The 15,352-nt window shown below is 42.2% G+C and overlaps 1 protein-coding gene across 1 annotated transcript in view; it reads right to left on the reverse strand.

The window, feature by feature from the left end:
* Nucleotides 1–2,015: 2,015 nt before the first annotated feature.
* The window catches only part of EIF2AK3 (eukaryotic translation initiation factor 2 alpha kinase 3), a 61,389-nt gene continuing 48,052 nt past the window's right edge, over nucleotides 2,016–15,352 (reverse strand). Inside the window, exons 13-17 of the mRNA XM_039539859.1 lie at nucleotides 14,024–14,801; nucleotides 8,276–8,443; nucleotides 7,319–7,420; nucleotides 4,385–4,447; nucleotides 2,016–3,188 (exon numbers count right to left, since the gene is read on the reverse strand). Of these exons, the coding sequence (XP_039395793.1) occupies nucleotides 3,012–3,188; nucleotides 4,385–4,447; nucleotides 7,319–7,420; nucleotides 8,276–8,443; nucleotides 14,024–14,801 (1,288 nt within the window). The 3' untranslated portion in view covers nucleotides 2,016–3,011. The remainder of the gene's footprint in view (nucleotides 3,189–4,384; nucleotides 4,448–7,318; nucleotides 7,421–8,275; nucleotides 8,444–14,023; nucleotides 14,802–15,352) is intronic.

The following is a 15,352-nucleotide window of genomic DNA, read 5'->3' on the forward strand; positions in this document are numbered from 1 at the left end:
CAAGGCAATTCAATACAGCCTTGGTGCTACAAAGGGCTCAACATTACTTGCACATTTTCACTGGGACTACTTGTGAATAAAGTTCATCATGCACAGAGGTGCTGGTAGGCGCTAGCCTATGAATGAAATTCACTCATGTGCAGAGAGACAGCACAAGACCCAGTCACCAGTGACCTCAGAGGTGCCTAGGGCTTGTGCTGGCTCTCTGCACCGTGGTAGATTTCACCCCAATTTTTTTTTTCAGAAATAAGTGTGTAGTTGCAAAGCTTATAAACTTTCCAAACTAAGTCTGAGAGATTTAAAATAAGTGATTCATCAACAGCAAGTGCAGACGGACAGGAGAGGTGTTCGTGTACATGAAGTGTGTGTTCAGTTTGTAAAATCAAATAGTGCTGATTCCAGGCAGTGACGGTCTGTGCTTTTTCCACAAGGAGTCTTGTCATTTCATGTATCAAAGGAACTTGCTGTGTCCCAGGCCTTTGGAAGGCTGCCCAACCAAATACGACTGGCGGAAACAAGTATGGGAACCTTTATCATGCTATAGAATTTGTAGAGCCCCTCTTGTCCAAGATGTTCTAAGTGGTTTACAATGGTCTAAATAAGCCGCACAGGACATTGGAGAGGCAGATAAGGGATGTAAAAAAATCACTTATCCTACCACTACAACGCCACAAACCTCTGGTATGGAGTTCAGCAGCTGCTTAACAGTACAACATTAACAACTGTAGAAGGAAGTGGGGGGGATGGGAGGAGGAGGGATTCACCCGAGTTTGAATGTGACCAGACATTGTATAACAAAACCACCCTGCTGATGAGAGGTGAAGCATACTGGGGCTCAGGGGTGGCTGAGAGAAACTCCCCCTGAGCCTACTCAGTCTGAGTGTGAAGCTAGGTAAATCTCTCAAGGCAGGCAGTACGTGATCCCTCCTGTTTTGACTCTGCTATAGTCTGGCTCCCAGAATACCCTGAATCTGATTGCATTTTTCAGCACAGCAACCTCCTGAAGGCAATCTAGCTTCATCAGGCAACTCCCCATCCAGAACACTTCCACTGGCTGGAAGCCACGAAGAAGGACCTTTTAGGGTATATGTCTACACTGCAAGTAAACACCCGCAGCTGGCTTTGTCAGCTGACTCAGGCTCCCGGGGGCTTGGACTACGGGGCTGTTTAACTGAGGTGTAGATGCTCAGGCTGGAGCTTGGGCTCTGAGACCCTCCCTGCTTGCGAGGTCCCAGAGCCTGGGCTCCAGCCCAAGCCCGAATGTCTACACCGCAATTTTACAGCCCTGAAGCCCAAGCCCAACGAGCCCGAGTCAGCCGACGTGGGCCAGCTGCAAATGTTTAATTGCTGTGAAGACACATCCTTAGAGCCTACTGTTACCATGACATAAAATTTCACTTCAGTCAGATGCTGCAGTCAACTGGATTCAGTGACAGGCCTTTGACACTCCTATGGTCTGTAGTGTACCAACCTGACTCACTCAGAGGTCAGAACTAGAAGTGCATTTTGTGGAACAGGGAGAGGGGTTAAAGAGATGGAAAAAGTCCTCCTCAAGGACTAGGACTTCAAAAGATATCAGACAAACCTCTGAGTTATTGGAGTGCAGAACAAAAGCACCAACACAAACATTTTTAGTACTAAAATTATTTCTCCCCCCCACCACAAGAAAACTAAAAATATTTCTTCAAACTTCCCCAATACACTCATCTCTAGACTAAGACCAGCCTTCAGAAATGTCAGGACAAAGGTTAATTCTCCTAAGAGGAAAGTCTCAGTGTCTGTCTCCTTCTCGTGTGGCCCCTCCATCAACCGGTATTTTAGCACAGTTGAAACTCCCACTTCAGTCTTATAAGTTAGTAAGAATCCAACTTGTCACAGTGCAGACTATAAAACTGAACTTGGCACAAAAGTAAAACAAGCTGGAGGACTGGCTTTTCTATCCCCTTCAGCCCATGTAAACCTGCCATCAGGGTTGCTTATTGTGTAGTTTTTGTTTTTAAAGAAAAGCAACTATAAAGCTTTAAATAAAAAACTTTATTAAATCATTTAGACTTGAAAGAAGTCACAATTAATGCACTCCACAACTGTAATAAGTGCATTCTGTACACCACCAACCCAAATGGATTGATTCTGCATTTTATAAATAAGAATGAACATATTTACAATGAACAATAAAAGCTTCATATTAGGCAGTTAAATTAGCAGATTACACTAACGCCTACAGTTGATTTAGAAAAGTACAAATCTACAGTATTACATAATATACCTATGACTTAATTAGGTTTAAAAATTCCAGAATTTCAAGATTTTGATATATGCTTAATTTCTTACTATGGCTCTTCATAACAGTATCTATAACCTTTTTCGGGAGCGGGGGACAAAAACCTCCTTTTGCCCTCTACAGGTTTGTTAGTACAAAACACATTCCCTAAAAATCTACTATGGTGTGGAAATACAATCCACCAGTTCTTCTAAATACAGGCTATGAATAGTGACCGTATGTACACCTGTGATACTTTTACTTTAAAAATAGTGCAGATTCCCAGTTTACCCACCAGGGACAAAAATGGAGTCATGATTTTTCAAAGTTTCAAGATCACCTTCATTTCTCCAGAGAGCAAGTGATCAGGGAATATATCCATCAGGTTTAGAGACTAATTTATTCTATAAAAATACAGCATTTTAATTCTATTTACATAAACAGATCTCTCCAGTTTCCCCCGACAGCTAACATTTACAGTATCCAAACAAATGTAAGCAGTGTGCTGGACCAACCAACCTATGAGGATCAAGGCAGAAAGAGCAATGGAATGCAAAAAGTTTAGTTACTGGCTTTCATCGGGTCATCTAACAATAGCAAACAAGATTAACTGAGCTCCATCCAACATGTTTTCTACATAATCTGAGAAATAAAGAACTGTATCAGAGATCAACATTATGTGACAGAGGTTCCGGCCTGCTGAATAACCATTTTGAGCTGTGTTGAGTGTACTCAGGATAATTGTGCCCAATTATTTGCTTGGTTGTCTTGAATGCTTAATTCCAGAGGAACTCATTGTCCGTGACCTCTGCCTAAGCAGTGATTTTGCTGGGAGTTCTAAGTCTTCAAATAAAGGGTTTTCTATGATGTCTTCTGCCTCTGGTCTTTCAGTGGGACTTGGAGAAAGCATGTGCTTTACCATAGCGTACTAGAAGAAAACAAATGATGTGCTATGTGACATTTCAGACAGCAAAACTATTTTCAAATGGCTTTGTTATTTAATGTTTTAGCTTTAGGTTTAGACGCATGAACAACTAGAAGACACCCCCAAAATGCTTTTCTAGTAATTTGTTCATTAATCCTTTGGCACAGTGGTTGGGAATACATAAAAGGCCTGAAATCTGGATGCACAGTGGCATCAGATTGACCCTTATGCCTAAAGGATTAAAGACCCACTAGTCTAGTCAAATCTGGCCCAAGATCTTTTAATAAAGCAAAAGGGGAAAAATAATAATTGCACATTTACAAACTCTACAAATCTCAGGCCACGTTTCCCTTAAGCATGCACTCAATCCTGAGATTTAAGGAACTCCTGGTAGCTAGTCTTAAAGGGAAACTCCAACGTGTCAAAGCACAATATAGGCAGATACACATTCAATAAATATTTTAAATCGTTAAAACTAAATATTTACTGTACCTTCAGAGAAATAAAGCACCTCTAATCTCACTTCAGCTCAGTACTCAGAGCAGACCACACCCGTAGAAGTCAGGCTGAAGTGGTAGCAGGAGAAGGAGGCTGATCTAGTCTGAGTACAGGGCTGAAGCAGCCAGAAAAGAAACTGGAAATGAGAGACTCACAATTTCTCATGAAGGGGTTTTGCAAATTAGGACCCTCTTCCTCTGAAATTATCCTACTACTTTAGAGGGGGACAGATTTGACAACCCCAAAATATGGCATGTCATGCCCCATGATATTTTTGCTTACACAATTTTCCCCTTAAAGAGATCTAACTCTTATCATTGGTTCCCAAGGGTATGTGTGTGTGAGAATTCACATGCAGCCCCAGTTTCACTTATCTAGGACTGTTTCCTGCACTACGATATGGATTTAAAACACGAGGATGGGACGGATGGGAAAAGGGATCATGTAAAGTGCATGCTCCTACATTAGCAAAACCATATATTTTCAACTCATAGCAATTAGACTATGTGGGGCAAAAGGTATCTGTGTACAGGTTATAGCCGTGTGATTTAAAATGATTACGCCTTATTTCAGAGGCACAGTAAAGTACCTGAAATAGGAATTTGGTTTAAAAAACAGACCAGCTAAGACTACTTCACTTGTCTTTGCCACTTGGCATTCCAGTTACTTTGTAATACAGAACTAAGATCAAATAGATTTACCTCCTGTGCATATTTTTGAGTAAACAATGGTGGAAACTTCAAACTTCTTACGTCACTTAATGTCTGAAACAATATTAAAAAGGTCATTAAACATCTTGCCCATTTAATTATTGTTCTCAAAGTTAAGATACTAACTTAACAAAAATGCACTATGCAAACAAATCAGTCCTGCACAATACTTTTAATACTGCTGATGAACAAGAGAAAAGTGGTAGTGTTTATTAAGACTTGCATCATTGGTTAGAATTACTATGCATTTAAATAAACATGCAAGTCACTGCTTCCCAGGGGGCAGAGTTTGCACTCACAGACATGACAGAAGAGTTCGGGGTTTGTAACGCTAAGAAACCCAGCCACTTCCCCATAGTAATGCTTTTCTGGTCCCGCCTAATACTGCTCCATTGACAGTATTATGGACAGTGTACTGCTAGAGACACTTGGAATTGTCAGTATTACACCTACGACACTCGAGGTTAAGATCACTGGCTACAGATCTTAGAAAGCCATATGGATACTCACACCTACTTCATATTTATAGACTAATGAACAGATTGATTACAAGTTTTATAATTCATTAGAATTCTAGTTATAATTCATTAGAAACTTAGTTGTCTTTGTTGCAACATAACCCATCTCCATTACAGTCCATGTTCACTTCATACCAAATGTGTTGGCTCCCTCTACTGGAAATATTTTCCCTAGTCAATTATAGTTACAAATCACTACGCTGCTGCAGCTAATAATGAATTTGAAATTCCCTAATTTCCAGTACTGATCCATGACCCATTTGAGCATGCTTAGAAACAGGAGATGCTTTGCATTTGACTGTTAAAAAAGGGCTCCATCTGCAGCAATTTGAACACAAAATCTGAAGCTTAAAGTCAGTCAAATATTATCGGGGAACCGAGAAGTCTAAACCCCTGATGAGTCATACTGCTGGGTGGTGACTGCCGTTCGAACACGGCCAGGAAAAACAGTTTCAGGGGAAAAGGGCACTGAAATCTTGGGATTAAGCAGGGTGTTGTCTGAAGAATCCTGCTCTCTTTGTAGGACTAAATCGATCAGCATTTGGAGTTCTAATTTAGAAGGAACTTGCACTGCCACAGCTCCACATCTGCCTGAGCCCTGCTGCTTTGGTCTGAGCAAGGGGCAGACGTGACACTCATGCTCTGAGTCCTAAGCTTTCAGTTCCTTGCCTGTCGCCCAGGTTTTACTGGGGGAGAGCCACTGCTGACTAGCTACAAGTCAGGGAGAGGGCTCTTAGTTTTGGCTACTAGTGCTCAGTCATGGCCAGTTCAAAGAGCCAGTTGAACAGCCCTTCCTTACCAGCATGACAGGTGAGTGGGAGACAGCTGATGGGGGAGGAAGTGAGCACAGGATTAGCTAAAATGCCATCCTGAGCAGGATCAGCTGAAGTCAAGGGTCCCACACACACAAAACAACACTGAAGAAAATACAGTGAAAACAAAAACAAGGGAGAGTTCTCTTCTGGTTAGCCAGAGACTCATGGGGCTTGTCCGAACAGCCACTCACTGCATGGCAAGTCAGGGTGTAAATCTACAGCACCCCAGCCTGCCGTGCACTAAGTGTCCACGTGGATCCTGCTGCCGCCAGTTCTGTAGGGTGCTTTGCTCTACTGCTGGTGCACTGCAGATTGACACCCTGGCTGAAATCGCTGTACAGAGAAGCCCCTGGAGGTAGCACTCTGGATGCAGTGTGATTTAGGGTCCTGTTCCCTTAACTGACAGGTTTGCTTCTGCATCCATGGCAAAAAGTGGACAGACGACGATCTTACTTATTTTATGGGCTTCTTGCCTGAGAATGAGAAGGAAAGTGTTCTGGGGGGAATGTGTCCCAGTACATTTACTGTTACTATTTCACAGTGGAAAAGCAGAATTAGAAGTGGTTTTGGCAACAAGTGACTTAAGAGACCTTTGCTCTTCTGGGGGCATGTTCATATAGATTATAAAACCCCACAGCTATTAGGATTCCTTACTCAGTGGAGTGCAATACTGTATTAGGAGAGATGCTTTCAGGCCAGACTTATGTTCAGTGGCAGGGCTGTGAGACAAAATTTGAACTACGCCCAAACAGTCCACTTCACGAAGAATTTAAATCCACCATTCGTGTCAATAACTAACCTTGGTGGAAACACAACCACTTGTCCTCTCCTACACAGACCATTATTCACCACGTGCAGGCAAGGCTCCTTCCCTGGCCCTCATTCTCCTGCTGTGAATGAATTCTCAAGGAGCCAGGAAGGATCTATATGCATTTTTCTAAATCAGATTTTCCTAACAGAACACTGCTAAGTGGGAATTAGGATATAACGGACTGTAGCAGGAAAAACCATGAACCTCTCTCCATCCAATTCCTGGCTAATGCAACATGTGAACAACGAGAGTCACCCAATTGCTGGAGAAGTAGGCAAGGCTGCTTTAAGGTCAGGAAGTCTACTCTGACTGTACTTCAAAAGCAGGGAAAAGCAGCAGGGACCTTCCCTGGGTGTTTTGGAGGAAGAGGAGAGGAAGAAAAAGAGAGAGAGTAGGAGGGGTGAAAGGCAGAAGGGTGACATATAGAAAATGGATCCAAGAATTGGGTTTCAACTCAAAAGCTGTAATGAGATTTTTGAGTTCTGGTAAATTCTAGTTCTACAGCTTCCCTTAGATGGCTTTAGAAATGAAGAAATTATGGCCTCATAATTAAGTTGCCCATATTTGCTCTACTGCACAAGTCCTGCACACTGCTCCATGTCACTCTGATTCGTGGGTGAGACAGAAACAATTCTTTATTACACTGCAACCAACTCTGGCATGTCTTACTGCTATATCATAACAATCTCATACAAATATCTGGTAAGCCACTTTCATACAGTACATGATATACAGAAACGGTGGAATTGAGAATAGTATTTTTGCACAAGAGCATACCTACCCTAACCCGCTCCATCTGAGTATTAAAGGGGTAAAGCAGCTCAAACAGAATCAGTCCCAGAGAGAAGATATCCACTTTGTGTGAATACGTGTTCCCATAAATCTGGAAAATGCAAAATCAGGTTCATGTTACTTGCAGTGTTCGGACAGTATTGATCAGTGCATTTGAAATCACTATGGAACACACAAACCCCCGTTAAGTTAAATGCACACAATCAGTTCTTTACAGGGCTGAAGAGGGTGATTCGTCAGGCACTATATTCAAGTATTCAGGTTCTATCTGAATAGAGGAGAACAGTAACGGTCTTTCCTTAGAAACATAACTGAACAAGTTTTACAAGTATTTTTTAAAAAGTAACACTGAAAATGCCAATATCAGATTTCAGTTCATACTGAAATTTTACTTTGATGGGCACAGCATAAGAACCCGAACAGAACTCTGAGCACATCAAGTTATAATCCTCGAAACTTAAAAAAAAAACCAAACAAAAAAACCAACAGATCCTGGTCCTGCATCCTGGGAATTGGCTATATATTGCCAGGAATAAGGTCATTATTCCTTCAATTCCTAGGCTAGATTTTCAGTGGGGCCTCAACACAGCTTCCACGTGTACTCACCCAATTTCACATATGCACTTTTCCAGCACCAACACCTGCATATGCAGTTGGACTTTTTTTTAAAAGCTTGCGTGAACTCCATCACCTGGGTTCACATAAGTCAGTGCTGGAAAGATGTGTACAGAGGCATGTATGTACACGAGTGGATGCCGAACTCCAGTTCTTGATAACCCCAATATCTGAGTATACACATGCAAGGCATGAAGTTGATCCTGACCACTCAATACTTTTCTGGTAGGCAGAAATAAATTAAACAAACTTTAAAAAAATATTGCCTCTTTCTTCAAGAAGAGAATTAAATCCATTCATGACACTGCATCACGCAAGAGAAAAATCTCACCTGTTCTGGGCTCATATAAAGTTTGGTCCCAACTTGTCCCGTGTGTCTGGCATAAGCTGGCATTGGAGTAAGAACAGATTCTTCCTCCTCATCTTGGTCCATAGCAGTTACCAGGCCAAAGTCCCCAACCTTTACTATGTCATCCATTGTGAAAAATATATTGGAAGGCTGGAAAACCAAACAGATGAGAGAAAAAAAGAATTACAAAGATGAAACAAAAGCCTTCACCTCCATATTCACAGCAATTCATTCAGGCAGACTATATTAAAGGTGAACTGCAAAATAAAGATTAATTTACTTAACTGAGAATTCCAGCTGCCTAGGCAAAGAGCATTCAGCATTAATTGAAGTCTTACTTTCTTTAAATCCCTTTAACTGACAATGGCTGGCTACTGCCTCCCTGTAGAGGGTTGAACACACTTTACAAATATCTACTGTCAACACTCCTGAGGGAAACACTCCTGAGTAAGAGTGGGGGCAACTCAAGGTGCATCTACACGGCACACTTCTTTCGGCAGCATGTAGTGTGCCTACATGGGAAGCCCCCCAGCAGGGGTGTGACTGGCAGTGTAGACAGGTAAAGACATGCCTGAAGTCTGTGGGTATGTACCTGGGTATATACCCAATACGGTCTCTACTCGCCCAAGCAGTGTCTTCCTGTCTACATTGCTATTTTTAGCAGTGGAGTCTCCTGCTGCTGGAGCCTTTCCCCGCCACAGGGAAGTATTCTGGTGGTGGGGAAAAGGCTCTGGCAGGTGGAATGCAGCAGGGGACTGCCAAACAAACACTTTCCCTGCAGCCTCCTCCCTGCCAGAGCCTTTCGCTGACATGTAGCTACATGTCACGGTGTGGACACAGCCTGCTTTTCACTGCAACATGTAGTATGACATACCCTAAACGCTGCCTACATTGTTGTGTAGACATAGCCTGAGTCACAGAGAGGTTCCTGATTCCCCCTTGATCACATGGCTGGGTTGGGAATTAAGTCTCAAATCAGTGGCTGGGTCAGGAATGGACGTCTGTAGTGCTGACTCCCAGTCCCCTCATCTGACCTGTAGACCACACTGAGGAGTTTTGACCCAGACTGCAACACCACTCTTAATCACAACATTATAAACATAATGGAAAACAGAATTAAGTCCTGCTTTCCTACTGATACTATGCTGATTTAACTGCTAGAAAGCCAGACCAGTATATCCACAATGGAACAAAAAGATAATTCCTGATTTAAAATCTAATTTTTTATTGTTTATGAATGTAGTAGTGAACTAGTCTCAGCTTTGCCTCAGGCCCAGCTTACTAACTACCAGAAAACACAATCACTAGCCAGAGCCACTTCTGAATGATATAGAAATGGAATGATCTCACAAAGAGCAGCTCAGAAGTGCCTTACAGCTTCTGAGCCATAATGACCTTTATGGTGTGTGTCTATACACACAATGCTGTACACAGAAAACAGCATCTGTATAATGATGGTTATTTCTAAATGATGTAGTGCAAGTCTCTATTCTGTTTGGTCAATGCCCTCAGACTTCCTACTGACATGCCCACAACAGAGACAGCTGTCTAGCCTCCCACTACCCCAGATATTAAACCCATGAGAGGAGTTGGTTTAGTGGAGGAAGGGTGGACTTTAAGGAGGGGCCAGAAGAAGCAGGGATGGATGAGATATTAGGAATGGGGCTAGGTGAAGAGATGGCTAGAGGGAGTTGAGGAAGTCTACTCCCCTCAGAATTCATCACCAGAGCAGAGAGGTGCACGGCTGAGAGGACACAGGACACATTTATTGTCCGTTAACCATGAAGCAGGGAACAGAACTTTCTTGGCAGAGCTGGACCTCTGGAAAGCTTTTCCACAATAGCAAATAATGGTTACAAACCTGACCACCATCATCTCCAAAGCACAGCTCACTACCTTGGCTTTTCCACCATTGCCACCTGCCCATGGGGTGGGGGAGAGAGATGAGTGAGAGCAAACAAAAGTCTGTTGAATTGTGTGTCAAAAGCTTAGATAGCTCTCAAATGAACATAGTATAAATCTACAGGCAGGGAGTGCCTTCTCAATTCAGTAATAATCACTCCCGGGGCCGGTAAACTCAGCCTCAGGGTTTGTTTCCTACAATAATTTCCTAAAATGAATAACTTGGCCTTGAGAGTTTCAGTGCAGGATAATTACCACCTTGTAAATGCAGAACATGCTCAAAATGATCTATAAAAGGTATTTATATGGCCCTCATCACCAGTGTATGAACACCTCCCAACTGAAATGAATAAAAACTCTCCCTTCCCCAGCCTTCTCTTCCTGTAGGTGAGTTATCAAAATACCTATTTGAGACTAGTATGGAACTAGTCTGCTGGGCACACAGATTCCTCCACTAGTGATTTAGATACCATAGCCCCAGTTTGTCTCCAGTTTACAGACAGGCAGGAAGTTGAAGACAAGATCACACTTCCTCCTCCAAGACAATGAAAAAGGAAGAAAGTGTTATGGATAGGGAGAGTGAGGGATTCTAAAAAGAAGGGGAACTGGACCCCCAAGAACAGATATTATTCTTTCAATCCTCTTTCCCTTTACCTAGCCTATAGCTTCAAGCAATCAAGGAGATCTGGAACTTGCAAACATTGCAAATGGCAGCAAAAACAGGCCAATGAGTAAACAAGGAAGAATAACTTCCTGAGAGGAAAAAAAAAATAATCAAGCAGTAGACACTCTGATGAAAGGTAACAGGTCAAAAGGAACCTTTAGAGGCATGTGACAATCACTCAGACAACTTGTCTAGAGCATTCTTTGACCAAGATGAAGTTCTCACTAGTATGCTTTTTTCATGTCAGCAATGGAGCCAACTGCCTTTCTGGAAAACTATTGCCTGGTTAGGGAACTCTGTCTGCAATTTGCCCCATCCAATGGGGCCTCTTTTCTCTTTTGGGGTCAGATAAGACCTTTTCAAGCGCATTCTGGCATTATAATGAAAACCAGACAGTTTTAGGTTCACATTGCTCATTCCCTTCCAATGAAATCCAAGTGTGACATCTCTCATTGGTTGAGGAAATAGCATAAATTCCTTTTACCTTGAAATGAGGCCCGCTCTGATCAGTGAGAACCTTAAATATCTGTATTTATAATGAACAATCCTGGAACTACACAGTTAATGAAGTGTGGGTACTTACTAAAATGGTACAAACAACCTCTTATTATATTGGACAAACCACAGAATTAGGTAAAGATTTGTTCCAGTAAGTTTCAAGAACCACAGAAAAGTGAATGAACCAGCTTGTTGATTCTGCCAAGAAAAAACAAATAAGCTTCCCTCCTAAAACAGCATCTGAATATCGTAGCTGCGAGATACAGATTTTAGACACTTCTTTTGGACACTCAATAAAGAACGTTGTTCATTCAAGGGAATACCCCTAATGCCGCTTATACTAAGCAAGAATTTAGAAAGGGGAGAGATTTAGAGCATCTTATCCACCTCCTGGCCAGTGTCTGTAAAACTTTTAGGAGGCCCTTGTAAGATTCGAACTCACAACTGCTGACTTAGAAGGTCAGAGCTCTAACTCAAGATCTATAGGAAAGACAGTTACCTGTTCTGCAACTGGTGTTCTTTGAGATGTGTTGCTCAGGTCCATTCTAGGACCCGCCCTCCTTCCCCACTGTTGGAGTTTCCGGCAAAAAGGAACTGAGGGTGGGGGGGAGCCGGCAGCGCCCCTTATACCGTGGCATATATGTGCCACTGTAGGGGGCCCCAGAGCCGGTCCCCTATGGATACCACTGAGGGAAAAACTTCTGTCATCGGCATGTGGCGAGCACACACATCTACAATGGAACGGACATGAGCAAGCACCCAAAGAACCACCTCAGCACCCTTGTACTGCAGAACCAGGTTAAGCCACTGATCCCAATGAAAGGCTCTGGGAAAGCTGTAAGATACTTACCTATAGTATTATTATTACTATTGTGTTTTAACAACATTTTTCCCATGGGTGGGGCAAGGTACCAATATGTTTACAATTCAAGTACCTGAAAAGTATCCTTCTGTTCCGTTTCTCAGGGATTAACATTTCTGATTCTTGGTTCAAAAAAATCAATAGTAAAAGAAGTTTGCTGGTCCCAAAAATATCTGGACTAGTTCCAAGTGTTTCTAACTCCGGCATATTTTTGCTGTTGTAACTCATTTTGAACTCTGTAAAATGTTAGTTTCACAAACCTTAAAATTCTTTGTACCTGCAATGGCTGCCTTCCCCAGCACAGTCTGTGTGTTTCAGTCCATGTCAAAATAGTTACTGTTTCCATGTTTGAGGAGCTATAACAACATTTCAGATAAGTGGGGAAAAAGAGTGGACTTTATCTTGTTCTTCCAAGTTCAATATTTACTCCCATTAATTGGGCAATGACAGCTCCTCAACCAAACAGGAACTACCTCTGATGTCAGCAACAGCATGGGACTCAGTTTCTCAGAATTCGTTAGGAGAAGCAGCAACAGTGAAGTACAAATAGTATCTAAGTTTCGATATTCATCAGCACATACCGATGGTGTACAATAGTGATTCTAACGCTAGAAGTTCCAGAGGTAGCAGCCACTAACGTCAGGTCAGAATTTAAGTAAAGGGGGAAAAGGCACAATGACAATCAGAATGATGCAATTTTAATTTATGACCTCAATATCTCAAACCCATCAGAACTAGAAACAAACACTAAACAACTTCCCCATGGCCAACAGCATTCACTTCTAGTCCTGACGTTTTAATAGATATCAGACATTATAAAGTCATTACAACCCTCAAACCAGTTGTACTTAGGTTTTGGCATTGGTCCAAGACTTCAACTGGGAGTAGTTTAGTTTTCAATTCTGGAGTGACAGCACTTTTTACCTTTGATAACCAGAGCTCCTAGGCAGTATCACCACAGCAAAGGGAAGAAGAGAGATACCAGTATGAGCTGGTTCACTTTGAATTGTAGAACTTATTTCAGAATGGAAACCAACTATGGCTTTTAGCTCAACCACCATCTAAGGTGCACACTACCATAAAGTAACTCCACTGGAAACAGAGTGAACTAAAGGATGTCATAATGAATGCACCTTAACTGTGCCTGGTAGGAATAATCCTATAGCTGGGAAAGCTTCATAGCCATAATTAATGATAATATTTACCCCACCTGGACAAGTGTATTTCCAAAGCACTGTGCAAATATTAACTAGCCCTCACAACACCCTGTCAAGATAGGAGATATGGTCTACTACCTCAATGTGGAAAAAAGACAGGGCTTGGCTTTACTGCAGCCTCAGTTTGAGTTCTACTGCTACCCCTAGCTCTATCCCATACACACACCAAAAAACTCAAGCTAGATTAAAGTGGTGCTTTAAACTTGAGCCAACTGGCCTATCTGGGGGCATGGGTTGAAGCTCAAGAGGTGCTGAAGCTCAAGCTAATAATGCAGTGCGGACTCGGCTACTCCATGCTGTTGATACTCTCTGCTACCCACGCGTTGTTTTGCAGTGTGACTGTTCTCACTTGAGCCAGGTTAAGTCAAGAGAAGGTAACTGGAATGCACATAACTTGCACTAACACTGCCGCAAAGACAAGGCCACAGAAGGGGAGAAAGGCCACCTGCCCAAGGACACAGTGAGTTAGAGACATGACTAGGTTTACAATTCAGGAGCTCCAGGCTTCTAGTGATGCACACTGTTCACTAGATCATGCTGGACAGTCAAAGGGATAAGATCTGATAATGTTCCTTATCAATACAAACCTTGAGGTCCCTGTGCATTAGTCCTTTACCATGAAGAAACTGAACTGCCTCAGCTATCTGCAGGAATATCTGCAGACACTCTGCTCTTTCCCTCTCCTCTATCGTGCATCTTCTGTTCATCCAGTCTTTGAGGTTTTCCTTCCTGCACAGCTGCATCTGGATATAGAGGTACACTTTTGGCGAGGTGGGTTTGACTTTTTCTGCAGTATTTTTAGAAAGGTCCAGACTTAAACTTGTTGGTCTTGGTGGAGAAACAGACAGAGAGCTTCCTGAAGGAGATTTCCTATTCTCAAATCCTGTTGCACTTGTTGCTTTTTCCGCACAATGGCAGTAGTCATGTGAAGCATCACTTCTGTTACCTTCCTTACTGGAAGTATTATCACAGCCAGAATCCTCGAATACAATGGAGGAAGAGGTCCTCTCTCTCAGCCGTACACCAAGCACAGCTGGAGAACAAAGTTCAGTGGAGTGGCCTGGATCAGTCTCATCAACAGTACTGTCCTCTATATCACAATCTGTAAGGACACTGTCTTGCAGGTTTAACATCAGATCTGCTGCCTGGTTCAAGTCCCGGTTGTCAGTGGTAGAGAACTCCACTGGAGAAAGTTGGCTCTCTGAGGAATCGGACTGGCCACAAGCTATCCCCACTGAGAAAGACTTAACGTTCTGTGATGATGTAGCAATAACTTCAATGTGCTCCTTGGTAGAGAATGGCTCTGTTCTAATTTTGAATGATGGAACATCCATCGGACTGGGAGAACTGAGTGGCCAATCAGTACTAAAAAAAGGAAAGTCAGATTAATACTATAGAATTGTGTTTAATCCTAAATGCGTTGTCTGCAGATAATACAGATCATTTAAGGGGATCTAGCAAGATCTCTATTAGCTTTGCTAGTGCAAAGTAAAGCATATCATAGTAATAAGTTAGCAAACACAAGCAGAGTTATCATTAACAATCAGGATCCTTCATTATTTATACTTCTTACTGACAGCAGTGTTTTCCCCTCTACGCTTGTAATGTACTATGAAGTCCCTATCAATCAAAAATCCTGAAATGCACCTAATGAACACAGAGGTCATATAATGAAACAAAAACCTTTAGCAGGCAGTATCTCAGTGTTCATTGTGCATAATTATGCTTTTACTGTAGCACAGAAGGGGTTAAACTAATAAGACTATCCCTTGAAATGGTGATTAAAAGATGCTTTTCTATTCAGTTTGGAAACTGAAGCCAGGGTTATAAAGTTTAAAATTACATTGTAGCAAAATAAGAAAATTCTAATCACACAAAGGCCCAAGAGCAAAAGTCAAGCAAAGTGCTTTAGGATC

Source organism: Mauremys reevesii, linkage group 5, assembly GCF_016161935.1.
Source record: "Mauremys reevesii isolate NIE-2019 linkage group 5, ASM1616193v1, whole genome shotgun sequence".
Classification (NCBI taxonomy): domain Eukaryota; kingdom Metazoa; phylum Chordata; order Testudines; family Geoemydidae; genus Mauremys; species Mauremys reevesii.